Source organism: Biomphalaria glabrata, chromosome 1, assembly GCF_947242115.1.
Source record: "Biomphalaria glabrata chromosome 1, xgBioGlab47.1, whole genome shotgun sequence".
Lineage (NCBI taxonomy): Eukaryota > Metazoa > Mollusca > Gastropoda > Planorbidae > Biomphalaria > Biomphalaria glabrata.
In genome coordinates this window covers 76,047,884-76,068,722 of record NC_074711.1, presented here as the reverse complement: position 1 = coordinate 76,068,722, position 20,839 = coordinate 76,047,884, and the positions used below count along the sequence as shown (strand labels likewise).

At 35.4% G+C, this 20,839-nt stretch overlaps 1 protein-coding gene across 2 annotated transcripts in view; it reads left to right on the top strand.

The window, feature by feature from the left end:
* The window catches only part of LOC106078654 (uncharacterized), a 68,626-nt gene extending 48,085 nt beyond the window's left edge, over positions 1–20,541 (top strand). For both annotated transcript variants that reach the window (XM_056015086.1, XM_056015094.1), the window contains exon 2: positions 19,384–20,541. In XM_056015086.1, the coding sequence (XP_055871061.1) occupies positions 19,395–20,081 (687 nt within the window). In that variant the 5' untranslated portion in view covers positions 19,384–19,394 and the 3' untranslated portion in view covers positions 20,082–20,541. The remainder of the gene's footprint in view (positions 1–19,383) is intronic.
* Positions 20,542–20,839: the final 298 nt, after the last annotated feature.

Below are 20,839 nucleotides of genomic sequence, written 5' to 3'. Positions count from 1 at the left end.
AATGTAGTCCACGATTTGTGGTAGTTTGAATGGATCGAACATCAATTTGCATCGACGATTGTTTGAGTGTCTGTCACGTTACCCCAATACCAGCCAATCAGAAGCAAGCTTTTTCCCCCTTTCTTCGGACGCCATTTTTAATAGTGGGTATGAGGCGAAGAGAGTAGTTTGCCGGATTAAGATGGCGTAAATTTCGTGAGGATTTAATCATCCTGATTGATTCCTTCTTCTTCTTTTCGGTCTCACTCAATACACGTCTTCCAGTGCCCTTGTCTGACTCTCTGTTTCTCTTCCAGGTCTTCATCAATAACAGTAATTAAAGAAAAAAATATATAGAACTTCTGAATAAGAAAGTTAACTGAGCAACACGAACTCCCAGAAAGAGTTATTGTTCATGAGCTGTGACACCCATTAGGGCATTACTAAAGACTGTAGAATGTAGATAATTAGTTAAGTTTAAAAAAAAAAAACGATGTGCAATCCATATTGATATGTTTTACCCTCCCAGAAATTATTTTTTGTGGGGTGTGGCCTTTTTGTTTTTAGGTGTTAGAGTAGTAAAAAATTGGGTTATTTCCTTTAAATTATCTATTTATAAAGTGTTAGTCATCTGAACGTATGCCAAGATCAGTATTGTTTTTGGTGAGCTAAAAGGTGGTCGACGTAACAGAGGTGCCCCACGGAAACGCTTCAAAGACCAGCTTAGGCGCCTACTTGCCTTAGTTGACTTAGAAGAGATCACCTGGTAGCATGTGGCTTCAGAACGAGACAGCTGGAGGTCACTTACAAAGGCCGCGGAATATAGATACAGATTTGAGACCAAAAGAAAATCCGCTGCCGAGGACAGACGCAGACGGCGAAAAGAAAATCTTAATCGTCCACCGGCGGACAATGGTTATGCTTGCCCTGGATGTGGCAAAATATGTAGGTCACAACTGGGGCTGCGTAGTCACTGGAAATACTTCATTCCTTATTATGCCTTATTATTATTGGTGATCTGATTAATGCGGTTTCGGCATGGTTACTATGAATGATATACACTTTAGATCCCGTTTTGTGGCATTTCTCTTTTTTTTTAGTTGTATAGCACGCTTTTTTGCTCATTTTTTTTTCGTTAAGAATTCAATAGAGAGAAAGATAGTCTGAGAGAGAGAGAGAGAGAGAGAGAGAGAGGAAGAGAGAAAGCCAAAAATAAATGAGATTGAATACCCAATTGATCTTTAAAAGAAAACATTCTCGTTCAAAGCTTTCAAGTTTTCGTCTTCCTATTTCATAGTTTGTTTTTAACTGTCATAGGATTATTATAATTACTATGTTAGAAAAGAACGAGTATTCATTCTCTGGCGCAGCCAGGGTCGAGTTTTGTTAAAGCGAAACAAAATTCATCGTAGTCCCTTTATCAGTTTCCACCGAGGAGTTTTCTGGTGATGTGGCAGGTCTGAAGGAGTACCGCCCTCTGATAGGCAACGAGAATGTTCCTATGAATACCAAGGGCCTTGAAGGTATCTGTGAGGTCAGTTGATATCACAATGGGGTATGTTGTTGTTTTAGATAACTTCCATTAACGATTAATCTCCAAGCCGAGGCTCACATATTTTCGTTGTTATTAGGTGTGAAATATAACTATGAAGAGGAGAAATGAAATGAAAATCTGTCGAATGAACTTTCGGCCTAAGACTTACCCTTGTAACTCCTGTAGAAGTGATCTAACATCTTTCTTTCGAAAAAATTATCTTTTTTTTGTTTATTTCTTAATTGTATAGAAAATAGTTAGCATACTTAATTGGCGTAGAAAAATCCTTCGTTATATAATAAAGCTATAAGTAAATTGATCCAACATATCTTTAAATAGCCAGCAATATCTGGTAGAGACTTGTAGAAACTTAATAGGAGTCAGTAAGTAAACTGTCACTTTAACTTACCTTTGTGAATGTTTTATTTTACAGTGATTCTCACACTTATTAATACTTTATTTATAGGTATAAGTGTTTTTTATTTGCATTTGTGTATATATATATATATATATATATATTTCAAGAAGAAACTATTCACGTGTCTCAGTGTTATTAAATACCTGAAGCAGATATGGCTCACGCCTAAGGCCAGTTGACCTTTAATGCTTTTAAATTATAAAACTCTTCATTATCAAATTTTTTTAGTTTAGGAGAATAATATAGAAATATAGTCGTTCAAAGATCAATAATCATATCAAATGCGTTAATGTATATGCTTACTTGTTCTCGTGATGAGTTTTTTTTTTCACTAAATATATTCAAATAAGAGTGTCTCTGTTAATAAGAGTGTCTCTGCTAATAAGAGTGTCTCTGTTAATAAGAGTGTCTCTGTTAATAAGAGTGTCTCTGATAATAAGAGTTTCTCTGATAATAAGTGTGTCTCTGATTATAAGCCAATGCTAAAAACTACTCTCTGTTAGTTGCAATTCTTTTCCTATTAATAGAAGACATGTTTAGTGTTTAGCAAGAGATATCTCTAACACCTCAACGACCTAATGAATATTTGAAAAGGAAGTTCTCTAGCCTCCTGGTGATGACTTCCCCTGAACAACAGAATTAGTTTAAATGCCTCTTTTAAAAACGTACACTCCTTTAAAACAACGGAATGTGTGTACTGTGCATACTCACCCGCCTCCCCCTCCCCCATAAACAAAAAATAAGAAGATAATTTTAATGCTGCAAGTCTCACATATCAAATTGTGGCAAGAAATATAGCCTACAGATAAAAGAAACTTGATAAAAAAAATGTAGATCTACATCTAGTATCAACATCCATCTGGCAACTGATTCAACTAACAACTTCCGCTTTCACTTTCATGTCATTTCTAGCATTCGATTTGTTATTTCATTACAACCAGTGTTACATTAAGTTGCAGGTTCATATTTGATTATTTGAAAGAAATCTGCATTGTAAAAAGTAGGACACAGTAAAGTCTGGGAAGAACTTGTGAGCTTCTAGTCAAGTCAAAAGTAATCGTATCAAATTAAATGTATTAGAAATCTGTTGTATTGGTATGATGAAATCCCGTGCTTAAATGCACAGTGGTTATTTTAGAAGTTCAAGCCGTTGACCCAATGTCGAAAATATGCCGGAAATATTTGTAGTAGTGAAGAAAGAACAGAATTTCTTCTTTTGAAATGAAGTAGCTTAATTTTATTGAGTAAACACATTGAACACACACAATAAACACACAATATAATTTAATTTCAATACTCCATTCACAGAATTAGACTTAACATGAGGCTTCAAACTTACTGAATGAACCCCGCTTGCTGTATTCCTTTGTATAGTCTATCCGCTCTAAAATAAGCTTCTCCGAAATGCCAGTAAGAACTAGAACTTCCTTGGCTATTTTAGTACTTGAAATTTACTGTTGTTTTTCAAAATGTAAACATTCTGTTTATTGTTTCTACAATTAAAACAGCCTTGATCTTGACCTTGAGACGTGTATTATTACATGACAGTATATTCTATTTTTATAGCTCGATAATCATTTTATTTTTCTTCAACCTTTTGTTATTCCCCCCCCCCCCCCAAAAAAAAAAAAACACTTTGGTACATATGCGTCAAAATATTATTTTTCGAGTGCACATTAACTTGACATTTGAATTATGTTGTCAAGATCTAAACCCGATGAGTTTTAGTGTCAGATAATGCTGACATCTCTATAATTTTATATTCAAAGGGAAGTTGTTTTTTATCTGTCTTAATACTACCAAAAAAAAATTCATAACCAAACGTGTAGAGTGGAGAAAGTGTTTTCACTGATTGTAATCCTCATATTCTTTTTCTATATTTTGATAATATTGATATGAATGAATTCTAAAAAAATTAATCTTCTAATTAAAAAAAATTCAAAACATATTTCTTCCTGCTTTTCCTTCTGACGCATTTGTCTTACCTGTCGGAGAGAAATTGATTATTTCCCTGTGTCGTCCAGCGATCAGACGATTGGATAACGACGGCACGATCCTTCCTTCACTTACATTATAAAAAAACTGACACCAGATTAACCGAGTGATGGTGATAGATCTACGTAATGACCCCCCCCCCCCCCTTTAAGCCTGGGGGGAAAAATGTCAGACCATATCCCATAGCAGACGTGAATGTCTTCAGAATTACCTCCACCTCGAATGGAGACTTAGAACCAAACACTCAATGACCGACAGTCCGTCTAGTTTGATGGGGAATATCCCCCACAAGCAATTAATACGAATCTAATCCATCCATTCAAATCAGTATTTTCTTTTGTACATGTTTGTTTCCTCTCAGTCGAATGAGAAAATGTCGAATGTATTCTCTTCACATCTCTTCACGCCGTATTTCTATTATCGTCGGACACTTTCAAGGCATTGCTCGTTTCTTTTATTTTTTTTTTGCTGTATCTTTCAAGCAAAGCGTTGGGGGTTTTTTTTGAACTCTCAGTAGTAGCAATGTAGCATCTCGGGATACATTTACATGTTTTACCAAAAAGAGAAAGTTCTCAAATGCACCTATCGTGGGGCTTTTAGATTAATACTATCACGCTAATGTCGTCTGGTTTTTACGTTGTACTGATTCTAGCAATATGTCTAGACACATATACGGACACAGACACACACACACACACTTTGCATGTTGCAAGAGCGAAATAATGGAGCAGAGACTTCGATTCAAATTTAAAGTTTTTAAAAATATTTAATTGCACAAAAACTGATTTCTATAATAAAAAGGATCAAAGAAATCTGTTAATATGACTCAATATAAAAACATTGAATAAATAAATACTTGCTGAGAATACTGAAATGTGTCTGTATACTTGCTGAGAATACTGAAATGTGTCTGTATACTTGCAACTAATGACGAACTTTTCCCTTTTATACCTTTTGATCTAAATTTAAATCTGGTCAGACTGAAAATTCGAATGTCAAAAATATTTTTATATTCGATCAAAATATTATTTTGCAGAAAAACTTTTTTTTTTCCTGAATTCATCAAAGTTAACTTAACCTAAAACAAATAAAGAATGGAAATATCTTCGATTCTGAAGATTAAAGTTGAGTGCAGTGTTACGTATGACTATGCAAAACCAGTTTGCGACCTGCATATTTTCCCGCATCTCATGCAGACAAAACCTTTGTCCGCTGGTGGTATAAACAAATAAAAGAACGACAAATGTGTCCTTCACTTGAACAGAGGAGTACGGAGGAGTTACGACCCATTTACTGACCCCAATCATATTCAAATAATCTGTTAAAAAATACAGGCACCAAAAAACAACTAATTTTTTGTCCACCCTGTGTCTGGTTCCTGAAAGTGCCTCTATTTTGGTCCTCAAATGGAATCCTCTTCTTCTACAAGACTTAAGTGAAACTAGTTTGGCACCACTGCTGTTTGTACAACACGTTCCCTGTTAACCCACGCAGACTGGACCTGATGATTGAACATGGCTAGAATTGTTTTCGTAATAGAATGTATTTATTTTTAACCAGAGATAGAAGGAAAGCCGTGATGATAAAGTAAATTTAAACAACAACAAAAAAAAAAAAAACAACAGAAAAAGCATTTTCAAAAAAGAGATACTGAGAAATGTAAAGTAATTCTCCTCAAATCATGAATACAGTCCCATTTGAAATCATTTTCTATATTTTCAAGCTCTGGCCCCAGGCAATATCGACTAGTATGGCCTGGAAGTAGGTCCAGTTGTCCAGTAGTATTGATGAGGGGACAAGCAAGAACTCTGAATGGTTCTATCACTGAAGAAAGGCACGTGATGTAGTTGGGGTTTTTTTTTTATAGATGCCTAGCACTATAGATATTCAGATATAGATAAGTGAGTAGAGGAAAGATAATTACAAGTGAAATGATAAGCTTAAGCATTATTATAAAAACCCAAAAAATATTTCCGAATCAAATTGCCAGATTAAGTTGCTTTGATAGCTCATTATTCCATCAGATTTGTTGTATACGATATTCGGCTTCTAATCACTAAACTTACCTGGTCCAGAAAAGTGTTAAAAAATCAAGCCATTTTCAATCACATTATTGACGACAAAAGTCCCAATACGCTAACTGTACTACAAGAACTGAACTGCTCACTTGTCATAAATCTGAACAGAGTTTCATCAATGGCGGAAAAACAATATCTGACGTTTAGATGTATTCGGTGTAGAGAGTAAATGAAGCTTTGTTTTTGTTTTAAAGTTAAATACAATTTTATGCTCTTTTTAGCACTGCAGAATCTAATTTTTCTAGGCTCTGAACCTATTCGACCTGAGATCTAATATGAACCTATTCGACCTGAGATCTAATATGAACCTATTCGACCTAAGATATAATATGAACCTATTCGACCTGAGATCTAATATGAACCTATTCGACCTGAGATCTAATATGAACCTATTCGACCTGAGATCTAATATGAACCTATTCGACCTGAGATCTAATATGAACCTATTCGACCTGAGATCTAATATGAACCTATTCGACCTGAGATCTAATATGAACCTATTCGACCTGAGATCTAATCTAAACATATTCGACCTGAGATCTAATCTAAACCTATTCGACCTGAGATCTAATCTAAACCTATTCGACCTGAGATCTAATATGAACCTATTCGACCTGAGATCTAATATGAACCTATTCGACCTGAGATCTAATATGAACCTATTCGACCTGAGATCTAATCTAAACCTATTCGACCTGAGATCTAATCTAAACCTATTCGACCTGAGATCTAATCTAAACCTATTCGACCTGAGATCTAATCTAAACCTATTCGACCTGAGATCTAATCTAAACCTATTCGACCTGAGATCTAATATGAACCTATTCGACCTGAGATCTAATCTAAACCTATGCGACCTGAGATCTAATATGAACCTATTCGACCTGAGATCTAATCTAAACCTATTCGACCTGAGATCTAATATGAACCTATTCGACCTGAGCTCTAATATGAACCTATTCGACCTGAGATCTAATCTAAACCTATTCGACCTGAGATCTAATATGAACCTATTCGACCTGAGATCTAATATGAACCTATTCGACCTGAGATCTAATTTAAACCTATTCGACCTGAGATCTAATTTAAACCCATTCGACCTGAGATCTAATCTAAACCTATTCGACCTGAGATCTAATCTAAACCTATTCGACCTGAGATCTAATATGAACCTATTCGACCTAAGATATAATATGAACCTATTCGACCTGAGATCTAATATGAACCTATTCGACCTGAGATCTAATCTAAACCTATTCGACCTGAGATCTAATATGAACCTATTCGACCTGAGATCTAATCTAAACCTATTCGACCTGAGATCTAATATGAACCTATTCGACCTGAGATCTAATATGAACCTATTCGACCTGAGATCTAATATGAACCTATTCGACCTGAGATCTAATCTAAACCTATTCGACCTGAGATCTAATATGAACCTATTCGACCTGAGATCTAATATGAACCTATTCGACCTGAGATCTAATATGAACCTATTCGACCTGAGATCTAATCTAAACCTATTCGACCTGAGATCTAATCTAAACCTATTCGACCTGAGATCTAATATGAACCTATTCGACCTGAGATCTAATATGAACCTATTCGACCTGAGATCTAATATGAACCTATTCGACCTGAGATCTAATCTAAACCTATTCGACCTGAGATCTAATCTAAACCTATTCGACCTGAGATCTAATCTAAACCTATTCGACCTGAGATCTAATCTAAACCTATTCGACCTGAGATCTAATCTAAACATATTCGACCTGAGATCTAATCTAAACCTATTCGACCTGAGATCTAATCTAAACCTATTCGACCTGAGATCTAATATGAACCTATTCGACCTGAGATCTAATCTAAACCTATGCGACCTGAGATCTAATATGAACCTATTCGACCTGAGATCTAATCTAAACCTATTCGACCTGAGATCTAATATGAACCTATTCGACCTGAGCTCTAATATGAACCTATTCGACCTGAGATCTAATCTAAACCTATTCGACCTGAGATCTAATATGAACCTATTCGACCTGAGATCTAATTTAAACCTATTCGACCTGAGATCTAATTTAAACCCATTCGACCTGAGATCTAATCTAAACCTATTCGACCTGAGATCTAATCTAAACCTATTCGACCTGAGATCTAATATGAACCTATTCGACCTAAGATATAATATGAACCTATTCGACCTGAGATCTAATATGAACCTATTCGACCTGAGATCTAATATGAACCTATTCGACCTAAGATCTAATATGAACCTATTCGACCTGAGATCTAATATGAACCTATTCGACCTGAGATCTAATATAAACCTATTCGACCTGAGATCTAATTTAAACCTATTCGACCTGAGATCTAATCTAAACCTATTCGACCTGAGATCTAATCTAAACCTATTCGACCTGAGATCTAATCTAAACCTATTCGACCTGAGATCTAATCTAAACATATTCGACCTGAGATCTAATCTAAACCTATTCGACCTGAGATCTAATCTAAACCTATTCGACCTGAGATCTAATTTAAACCTATTCGACCTGAGATCTAATCTAAACCTATTCGACCTGAGATCTAATCTAAACCTATTCGACCTGACATCTAATTTAAACCTATTCGACCTGAGATCTAATATGAACCTATTCGACCTAAGATATAATATGAACCTATTCGACCTGAGATCTAATCTAAACCTATTCGGTATCTTCTTATCTTATAAAATACAGACCTTCTTAACAAGATACCGTCTACGCTTGTCCATGTGTTCATCTAGCCATTCGTGTTAATTAGAGACTAAAACTCTGCTAAGTCGTTGGTGGTTAGTCTCGCTGATTTGAAACTTGAAAGAATGAGTAGGCCTACATCTCTGTTACATTGTTCTAGCTATTTGGGAAAAGGAATTTCCCTTTTTCTTTGAGTCTTCATATATATATATATATATATATATATATATATATATATATACTGCTACTACTACTGCTACTTTACATTTTAATCTTCTATTCTCAATTGTCGATAGGTTTATTGATGTTACCAATAGTGTTACACTCATCAAAAGTGAATATCTGTGTTAAACCTCACGGCTTTATTTGGATGTGTTTAGTTTCCTAATATTTCCATAGATCATGAGATCCCAAACTAGAGGACGTACATTCAAGTATTGCTCTAAAATATAATATTTTATTTGTTCTTGTTTAATTTACAAAAAGTTCTTTAGAAAAACACCCAATGCTTTGTTTGCTTGTTCAATTATTTCATCGATATGCGGATTTCATAATTACATTTGATTTATGATAGTGACTAGATATTTTAAGTTTTTGGTCTGAATACCTATACTTTACATAGGAAATGTTGATTGTTTTCATTCTTTGTTATTCCTAGTTAATTGCCATTTTACTGGGGGAGAATGACAGGATTATATTTGATTCACAGACTATATATTATAAATAGACTGGAAAATGGAAACAAAATCTTATCCTCGATTGATCAACGCACAGACCTATATATATAATTTGTTATGTATTAATCACAGAACTATATATTCACGCAAATTCATGAAAGAAAGACATTTCCGGTTAGTTTCCATTAAGATAATATCCCGAAATCCTAGATCGAAACAATTCACATCAATTGACTATAGTCATCTAATGTATACTACATTTAAATAGATGATTACCTAGATATTTCTAGATTATGTATCTAAAATTGCAAAGTAATATTTATGAGACTAGAGTGCTCTTTTTTTTCGATGTTCAATTAGTAGATCTAGATCTAAACATTAAATTATATGTTACATAGGTTACGGTTGAAAAAAAACAACAACTTTACTTTCTATAACTTCTTTACAAAACAACTTGTTCCAATTTTTTTTTTAATTTCACGACATTTTTGTAGTGTTAAAATATCTCCACGTCCAGTCTACACATAATATATATAATACAACGTATTCGATCTCAAATCAAGTCTTAATTATTCGATCTCAAATCAAGTTTTAATTATTCGATCTAAAATCAAGTTTTAATTATTCGATCTAAAATCAAGTTTTAATTATTCGATCTAAAATCAAGTTTTAATTATTCGATCTCAAATCTAGTTTTAATTATTCGATCTCAAATCAAGTTTTAATTATTCGATCTCAAATCAAGTTTTAATTATTCGATCTCAAATCAAGTTTTAATTATTCGATCTCAAATCAAGTTTTAATTATTCGATCTCAAATCAAGTTTTAATTATTCGATCTCAAATCTAGTCTGAACATATTCGATCTCAAATCAAGTCTGAACATATTCTAGCTCAAGTCTGAACATATTCTAGCTCAAGTAGGATTCTGAAAGTTTTCTTCATCTTTTCCAATCACTAATAAGCTGAAACAATAACACTTCTACACTGAACAAAAAAAAACTCTCACAGACTCCATACAAGAAATTTTATTGACAAAACGTGCCAGTTGTCCAAAAAAAATATTAAAATTAGAAAAAAAAACATTGAATAGCCTGGAGCCTAAGGAATTAACGAGAAACACATTATATTACGAATTGGACATTTTATGATCCCTTGAAATAGCAGGAAATTTACAACGCAGTTTGAAGAGGATAAAAACACAAGGGAAACAACTGAACTTTTTCATTCATGACATTTTCTCCACGTGACCTTTTCTTTCTGAATAATTTGCTCGTCTCTAGCCCCCCCCCCCCCCCAACTACATCTTGCAGCATCGTGAACTTCCACTATTTTTTTTTCCAATGTCAAAGTTATTTGTTTTATTATTTATAGTACCATATGGAATTTAAACCATGCTTTGTTCATAAGAGAAGATGTTTGACGGATTTATTGTTACTAAAATAAGCTTTTGATATTTGGATGATTACATTTACTCACGAGAGAATGATTGCTGATGTAACTTTGTTGTAAACGTGCGTGTGTATATTGTATGAATGATTGAATGTGTGACACATAAACTGAGAAGTGTCTGAATGAATGAGGTGACATGTACACGCTTGTAAGTAAAAAGAACATACAGTAACTCTTGGAATAGTGTAGTGCATAACCTACTTTTTTGTTTTCAATAAGTAAAGATAAATCAGCAGTACTATTTCGTTATCAATGAAGTCGAGGCTCTTTTTGGCCATATAGAAAATACAATAAACATGCAAATGTGTAACATACGGAACCAAGCAAAACGACGGACGTTTGGGCCACCAGGCCTTCATCAGCAACGAAACAAACAAAAAAGACAAACAACACAAAATAGGCTTAATTTGTAATTGTGTTAATTGTAAAGTGTTAAGTCGTTCTTTGTTTGACTTGGTCCCGCAGGTACACCTATGCATGTTTATTGTATTTTCTATACAGTTGCTCACCCCTGCAGCAGTATATTTTTGTTTTTGAGCTTTGAACTTTCTTTTTGACTAGTAAAGCATTGATCGGGTTGCCTGGATCAGCCAGGAAAACCAATGACTTATCAGAGTCTCAAAATGACATGTACGTCTAGACTGACACACGTGTGGGATTTAAATTTAATTATCTTAATTATCTTCTGGTCAGAAGGAACGTCTGTAGCTTATAAGATCGGATCCGTAGCTCATCTTCTTATCACCTTAATATATATATATAACCAATAGATATAATTTCTATACATATTGTGTGTGTGAGTGCCATTTGTTAAATGAAATGTTTTAAGTATTTTTGCAATCTTTAATTATACGTAGAGTATTTAATCAAGATAGCATAGTTGAGCTCAATATTAGGACAAAGCCTTGTTTAAAAAGTTGATGTGTCGCAGAGTAACACAATGGAGACTGAGTACAACAACTTCCAGAGATTCATTCGATTTGGTCATGTAACGAAAGTAGGCAAAGAGTTCAAGGAAAGGACCGCTCCAAGTTCGGCTACTTGTTTTTAAATGCAAAATAATTATGTTGATACTAAAGAAACATTATCAATTATAAATTTCTTCAAGAAGACATTCTCACTTTTACAATACTCTAAAGCAGTGATTCCCAAAGTGGTCTATATAGACCCCCAGGGGTCTACGAAGAGCTCCAAGGGGTCTACGAAAGTGAAAAAAAAAAATTGGGGGTCTATGAGATGTCCACGGGGGTCTACGAAAATTGATTTCATTTAAGCAGGTCGTAACTTTAATTTTCACATTTCATCAATGTAATTATTTCATACACTAATATATGATTTGTGCCTTAGTTAATCCTCACTATTTATCATATTATTCAAACTAAAAATTGTTATATTTAATTTCCATACGTATAAAAATAGCTTCATTTTTTTCTGCATGTAACAAAAACAAATGTAGATTATACAGAGTTAGTCATTTAAATTTGGATTCATTTCTTCCTTGTCAAACAAGCGGTTGCCAAGAGCCCTTTTTATGAGGATATGAAACTAATTACTCTGAAAAATCAATTGAGACGATACCACCCTGATAGAAAGATAAAGGTTTCAAAAACTTTTGAACTCTCAAATCTAAAGTTCAGAATAGACCCACAAAATCTCTCTTCAACATCATATAGAGAAGATGATGGTTTGTGAGCGTCTTAACAAATCTCTCTAATAATTGTCAAATACGGAAAACACTATAGATAAAACATTGATTTTACCAGCTGTTAAAGTAGTTTTAAAAACTGTTTTACACAAACGTACATCTGATATTATTTTAAACAAATTTCTTTTACCAACAATACAGTAGGCACATCGGTGGTATGAGTTATAACAAAAGCTTATTGTGTAATTCTTCGCAAACAATATATACAGTTTGGGATTAGCGGCCTCGCAGGCTCTACCAGTGTGTAGCGATGTGTGCTGCATACTGCCTAAGGGTCATCTGCTCCTTATTTCTTTGGGGTTGACCCAGGAAACAGTTCCCATGTTTGGGTAGATCTCAAAGACAGCAGAGGCTTGAATTCAGTTTCCCCCCTGCTAGGTGGATTGCTAGCCCAGGTTAATGAGTCCCTACTGCCAAAAGCTTTCTGGTTTAGGCGCCAGTTACTTCACCCCTACTCCTGTTTTGAACAAGACTCGAAAGATAAAGGAATATAAAGACAGTGATACGTAAAGCAAATTTATTGATATATATATTGTTTGAAGCAAGAACTACTTCATAGAACGACAAATTCCTATATGAAACATAATATCCGTAGGAATGGATGATGAACCTGCGAAAAAAAAAACAACGACACACATATTCAGTGTCTTTTGGTGGTTCCAGTAGTACATATCAATTGTTTTGAATTTTATCAATAAATATATTACAAAGTAGCTTTAAATTTCTTATTTACTCTTCAACTCACTACAGTTAGAAATTACTTTAAACAATGGAGTTTGTGAATTTGAAAAAAAAATGCAGTACCGGTATAATCTAAGCAGGGGGTCTACCAAAAACCAGAAAACATGGCAAGGGGTCTACGCGACAAAAAAGTTTGGGAACCACTGCTCTAAAGTTACCAATATTTCTGGACATCAATATTTTGAAAAGTGTCAGTGACGTGTGACACTCAAAAAGTAAAACAGAATCGATGAAGAGAAACTTAAAAAAAACAAACTTAGACTATTGTCACGATCGTTCTAAGTTCGAACCTTGCACTGCCAGCCATTCTCTGCCAGCTAGGACGTTAGAATTGTAATGTGCCAAGGACCGTCTTCAAATTACAAGTCTAGACTCATGACAGGTTAATACCGACTCATGACAGATTATTTCTGAACCAGGACAGACAAATTCAAATATCTTCACTCGTTCCTGCTCGCCTTCCACCACACACATTTCTACTCCCACATTTCTACTCCCACGCCATTTCTAGTAGTGTGTATATAATCCTCTAGGACTTGTTAAAAATACACACAGTAGACTGTCTTCTGGACTCATTCAATGCCAGACGTAAAAAAGAACAATTAATTCACGAAATTAAAGAAAAGTCTCAGTCACGTGATCAAGATATGGAAAGAGAAGACAACTCGATCTAGAACGTTCTTCAGCTTGGAACAAAGATTTTTTTTTCCACACTTTATTTTCCTTTTAACAAATCTTATGTCAACTCATTCTGTCTGTCTGTCTGTCTGTCTGGTAAAACGTTTGTACACGTTCTTTCTCCCACACACAATGTCGGATCATGCTAAAACTTTGCACAATTATTTCTTTTACATGCCAACACAATAATAAATAAAAACAATTACCAATTAGTTAATTAAATATTGGTAATTAATTATTTTGTTTAGTATTTCGAACTAGGGAAAGAAATTTTACTTGACTGGAAAGGTGGTATACGTTGAATTAGTCCCCTTTCATTGTTTGTAGAAAGAAAAGTTTGTAAATAATTATAAAACCTATTTCCATAAGCAGCTCCCTGGCACAGTGGTTAGCGTGTTGGCTTCAGGAGGCTGAGGAGGCCTTAGCCCTCGAGTTCGAATTAAGATTGCTCATTTTTTTTATAAAAATAAATCTAAAAAGCGATCACACATATACTCACTTCTTTCTCCCCCCCCCCCTTTTTTTTTCCAACTGGTCTAGACAAGTGATAGGATCATAGCGTATTGAGAAAACTAAAAGCATGATATTGCGCTAAACAAAAACAGTTGGTGAAAATATTTCTAATCTAACTTTCTTTATTAATAAAAGAAAAGCCTTTATATAGATTATATATCTACTATTTCCCTCTCAGACATTGCGATCTATGTAAATATGTAAAGGTCATCTGGTTCTGTGGCCCATGTTTAACGAGGGTGTCATGTGGCCAGCACAACGACCAACCGCCTTTACTTTTCCACAACTAAAATCAGGTTCCCATTAGAGCTTGGCGCCCTAAAGATCCCCAAATTAAAAATCCCTGCCTTCAATAGGATTCGAGCCCGGCACCTCTGGGTTCCTCTGTCACCACGTCTCCGTGGGTCTACAAGCTTTCAATATGTATGTAGTATACATTCAAATAATAACAATAATCAGGCGCTCTAATAAATCATACTACTAACAATGTTTGTACAGCATGATAGTCTGTAATGAATGGTCCCCCTCCTTACAGATCACTATGGTCAGATATAGTACACACACCTGTATGACTGTCATTGACATTGTTCGTCAATAGTCCCCTCTGGTAACGGAAAGTAGCCTAAACCCTTAATTCTTATCTTATCTTATATAATACAGACGTTACTTCAAAAAAGAAGATGATTACGTCCTACGCGTCATGCATTTTGTAATGCATATTAACCAATGATTTAAATTCTGCCTAGTCACTGGTTTTCCTGGCTAGCTCAGGCAATTCACTAATTCAAGCTTTCATGCGGCCGAATTTATGGATGGAAGAGACATGGCATGCTGGGAAATATATTCAACTATTATGAAAAGAATAACAAATGTACATGTTAAGAAAATTAAATAGTAAATATTAAATATTTCAATTTAGGCATCGCTTTAAATGTTTCCTTGTAACTACTTAGTATAGTTTTGAAATGTTAATGTACTTGTCTATGGGATGAACTGAAGTGCGTTCTATTGTGTACTGTACTCTCCTATAAAAACTCTGAAGCTAATTGAAAGTTTAAAAAGATACTTCAAGACCGACAACTAAGAAATAATATTCTACTAGACAAAGAGAAATAATACCCTTTGACTACATAAAATCAAATAGAACGAGAAATGATTTTAAGTATTTTAGTCAAATCAGTCGATAGCCTGGGGCAGTAGAATAGAACAAAAGATTGTCACTTTGACACTGAATACTTTAATAGAAGTCATTTTAGGCCGTCTTGCCGCGGGGTTATCAATCTTTTCTTATCGGATATTGATATCAGTTGTTATTGTTGACATCATTAAATATACATTTGTTAATTTTTTTTTGTAATGTTATTAAATCGTTAATGTTCATAGAAGATGTTTGCATAGGCGTAGAGTTTGGAGCGCAAAATATTACTTTGAAAAGAAAAAGGAAGCGTTTAAAATGTAACGAGTGGGATGTCAGGGTTAGGAGAGACTTGCTGCTCAACTTCCTTTGGGATGTCAGGGTTAGGAGAGACTTGCTGCCCAACTTCCTGTGAGATGTCAGGATTAGGAGAGACTTGCTGCCCAACTTTCTGTGAGATGTCAGGGTCAGGAGAGACTTGCTGCCCAACTTCCTGTGAGATGTCAGGGTTAGGAGAGACTTGCTGCCCAACTTCCTGTGAGATGTCAGGATTAGGAGAGACTTGCTGCCCAACTTCCTGTGAGATGTCAGGGTCAGGAGAGACTTGCTGCCCAACTTCCTGTGAGATGTCAGGGTTAGGAGAGACTTGCTGCCCAACTTCCTGTGAGATGTCAGGGTCAGGAGAGACTTGCTGCCCAACTTCCTGTGAGATGTCAGGGTCAGGAGAGACTTGCTGCTCAACTTCCTGTGAGATGTTTTCACGTTCTTTAATCTCCTCTTCTAGTCCCAGTACCACCGTGCATTCATATGAAAACATAATAAACAGCGAAGGTGTTTGCTGGTTGTTGTTTTTTTAGCTACCATAAACAGAGAGATTGCATTTCGTTTTGCTCAACTCAAACCAAATTATAGCTTCATTGTCTTTGTCGTACACATGAGGAGAGTAACAAATGTTAATAGTGTGTACATCTAGCTGTTGACATTGTTCGCGTCGTTTACTTTATTTATTTTAAAATCTCTTTCATCTTCTTCTTTATTTATTTCTTTACCACATCTTATATTGCCCCCTTCATTTCGCCATATCGCCTCTTTTTCTATTTCCCTATATTTTATTGGTGAAAAATACTGTAAACCCCGATCTTAAGGATCAAAAAAAAAAAAGAGGCGACTACTGTGTTCAAAGTTGAACGTGATAATCCCCAATGCAATGTGAATATTTAAATATTTTTCTTAATCTTTTTTTTTCTTATACAAGTGCAAAGATAAATCCAAAGACCTGTCTAGACATGGCAAACAAAATATATAGACTTATATACAAAATGCCATTCCATTTAGATCCAGATATCTTGAATTGATCAAAACTCAGCAATGTGCTTTGGTCTCCTAAGTAAAAGAATGTCTTCTTTCTTCCCCAATGAGAACATTGGCCTGAATAGAAGGTTCTCATATGACTATAGCGTCTAGACGACCTTGTATTGGAGTTGACCAAAGAGTTGTCTCCCCTCCCCCATCCATGGTAAAGTTGTGTCCCTTGCGTAACTTGAAGGTTGTGATGTGAGTGGTATGGATCTTGTCCTCTCGTGGTCAACTCCCGTGGACTTAACACAGATATTACGGACATCTTGAGTACCATGTGATGTATTGTGTGGGGCATCGAGTTCCCGTGATTGTCAACAGATTATTTGATTTCATGGACTTAGCGAAGGTTGATATGTAAGCCTAATATCAAGGCACTTTATTATTATAAAAAGATCTAGTAGTAGTATCATTGTGTGTATTATCTCATCAAGAATATACACAGAGACGTGGACCGATCGCAGATTGTACAATGATAGTATAGAAGTCGTTATCACTCTTATGTTAGTCATTGACACCTTCGAATTGTACATTAGCTGTTCAACAACTCACACATTGTTATAAACTGCACCGTAATACGCCTCCACAAGTACAGGCAGATATAGTCTACTCATTGCAGCTAACAACAATCACGCACCAGCAGCATACTACATTATGTCATTTCTTATTCTCAAACTGATTATCTTTATATTGTTCTACTGTGGGATAAACTCCATAAGAACTATAGAAAGTCTTATCTTTATATTGTTCTACTGTAGGATAAACTCCCTAAGAACTCTAGAAAGTCTTATCTTTATATTGTTCTACTGTAGGATAAACTCCCTAAGAACTCTAGAAAGTCTTATCTTTATACTGTTCTACTGCAGGACAAACTCCCTAAGAACTCTAGAAAGTCTTATCTCTAGTTAAGTATCAACAAAATAACGTGTCATCATCATTCTCCATTTGAGGGAGGGGTTTGGGAGGCTCAAATCCTCTCTTGCAAAACCCCTGGGCTGGGGGAGTTACAATGTTAAGAAAACAATTGGGAGAGAAATGAAAAAGTATACAACAAGAAAAACATGAGAAATACTTTTTTTTAAAGATAATAACTTTTTGTCAACTTAGAGCGCGATTGTTTTTCTCTTGATAACTAATAAATAAAAAACAATGTAACTTTTTTTTGCTTTGTTCCTCCCCCCCCCCCCCGCAAGGAAAGAATCCTGGTTAAGCGAATGTATAGATTAGGCCTACTACACTTTATAATATTCCAAAGATAGGCGTTTAGACCTAGATTGAGAAGATGATGCGCAAAATGTTCCTGAATATTAATTTATTAAACTCTGGAATCAACAATACTTTGGCCTTTCGGAAATTCACGAACGCGATAGTCCTTTCATTGCCGATGTTGGATCTAGATCTAGACCAAGTTACAGGTTCCTCCACGAATTTGTGACTTGAATAGAGGTATTGTAAAAAGCAAAATCAATATTGAAATACTGTTTTTAGTGAAGAAAGGAAAATGGGCAAAAGGTAAAACTCACAGATGTTAAACAGGAAGTCTCAAGTTCAATCTAAAAAGTTGAGTTTGTCGTTTGGGATTATTGCATTTACCCTCGTCAATTGACACGCTAGACGGACCAGACAGCACTCGTTTCAAAAGCTGACCACAGAAAAAAAAGTGATCTGGACGTTATAACCACGATGACCCGTCTACTAGACTGGACATTACTTGTCCAAAACTTGTTTATCCCGCAAACCAAATCAGCGATTTTTTTTATCTGCACGGTAAATGGGTGGGTGATATTTACAAAGCTTGTATCAACTCTGTCTGTCTGGTACCAACTTTGGACACGTTATTTCTCCCACACCCATTCTCAGATCAAGTTGAAACTTTGCAGATCTTATATAAGGCAGTAATAGTGCGGTTCTTCTCCTTTTTTTTCCTTTTACATGTTTTCTCGTTCAGACATCGTCTTGTTTTAGCTCTAGACTTCTTGAGTTTACATAATACCATCGAAGTCTTTTGATGTATTTACATTCAAATAGTTTCATTGTTGTCCTAGACAGCACAAGTTAATGTTTTTAAAAGTATGAGCAGATTTTTTATGTAAGGAACATAAAGAAACTAAAATAAAATATTATGCAAATAATGTGATATTTTTCTGTTAGTTAGAATATTATATACAATTTCTTTGTGAAGTAAGCCAACACATTCTATATTATTTTGAACTCAAATGTAATAATGATATTTGTCAAAAGCGCTGATATAAAAAGAGATAATACCTTTTGTGTAAAGAAAAATGAGACAAATATACAATTTCTGATAGTATTTGTTTATTAGTAAATCAACTGTAAACGTGTTCTTGTTTTATTCACTTGTAAACTTATTTTCTATTACAGATCAGTTCATCATGTTTTCCAAAGCCCAGTTCTTGTTGATAGCCTTGGTGCTGCCGGCCATATGTACGTGTGCAAGTCTAGGAGAAAAGTTTGAAAACAACGAAGACAAAACCTCGCAGGGTGCAAAGCGAGATTCCGGCAACCCATTTGAGAGGGGCGGCCAGGTCGGGGACAAATTTCAACCCTGGGAGGACTGGATGAACAAACGCGGCTTCGGTTTGGTCGGTGCAGACGACAGATTTGGAACCGTTGACAGGAACGTCCTCCAAGGATGGAACGACTGGATGTCGAAGAGAACTGGCGACGACCAGTGGAATTCCTGGGATTCTAGCCGATACCCACCAGGTTTCGGTGCCGGCAGCCAATATCAGAGATGGGACGACTTCGTTAAGCGTCAGTACCCATTCATGCCTACGGGCCTGAACGGCCTGAGCAGGTCCAACTACCAATCTTGGCAAGACTGGATGAAGCGAGGGGGTGTCGGTGATCTGGGAGCTTTCGGCTACGGCGGTTATGGAAACAACGACCTGTTAATGAGCTGGGAAGATTTGTCTAAACTGAATAAGCGATATCAGTGGTTCGGTGTTCAACCTTTCAACTCATTTCGTCGACCCTACTCTAATGGGCTTCAAGACTGGAGAGCCACCACATACGGAGTGAAGAGATCTACAGAAGAGAACGAGAAAACTGAGAATTAAGCCACAAAGGAAGAACCCTGGCGCTGCCTTACGTTTGGAGTTTTGTTTATTGACTGAAAGTAGAATGGGGAAAGGGCTGGGTGAGGAGGGGGGGTGTTCAAGTTTTTAAGAAAATTTGAAGCAAGAATTCTGCAAACTTTCTTTTCTTGCACAAAGTTTTAAGTTCTTATACACATTCTGCATGAAAAAAAAAGGACATTGGATTGTGTTACGTAACATGGAGATTCTATATAGGTCAAGTAGCCGGGTGTTTTTTGAAGTTGACTTTCAAATCTATTTTTATAGTTCATATACCTTTCATTTTGAGATTCCATTTTATGAATTTGTTTCTACATGTTTGATAACTTAGCAGAATAACAAACAAACACAATATCATGCACTTTAATTTTCTAGTATGTTATTCCTTTTTTATCCCACAAAACATCTTACAATAAACAAATTTCATCTTGTTATAAAACTCTTTTTTTGTTTGTTTTTCATTTAAGACCTTTAGGCTAAGGGAAACAACTTATTCTAATATTATGAGAGAAGAACAAAACGTTGATGTCTGCTAGTCTAGTGACCACTGCTGTATCAGGAAGCAGAACTGAGTGATGTGAGTGTTAAACTTTGGGTGATGAAGAGCAGGTTTACGAAACACTAGCTATCAAAAAGGTTCTTTCTGGGGGGAAATTTCTGTGATGGAGTGTTTTGTTTGCCTGCTGCTGTGAGGGTCCATTGTTCGTGCCCTGGTCAGGACTGTCCATTATTTCGTTATA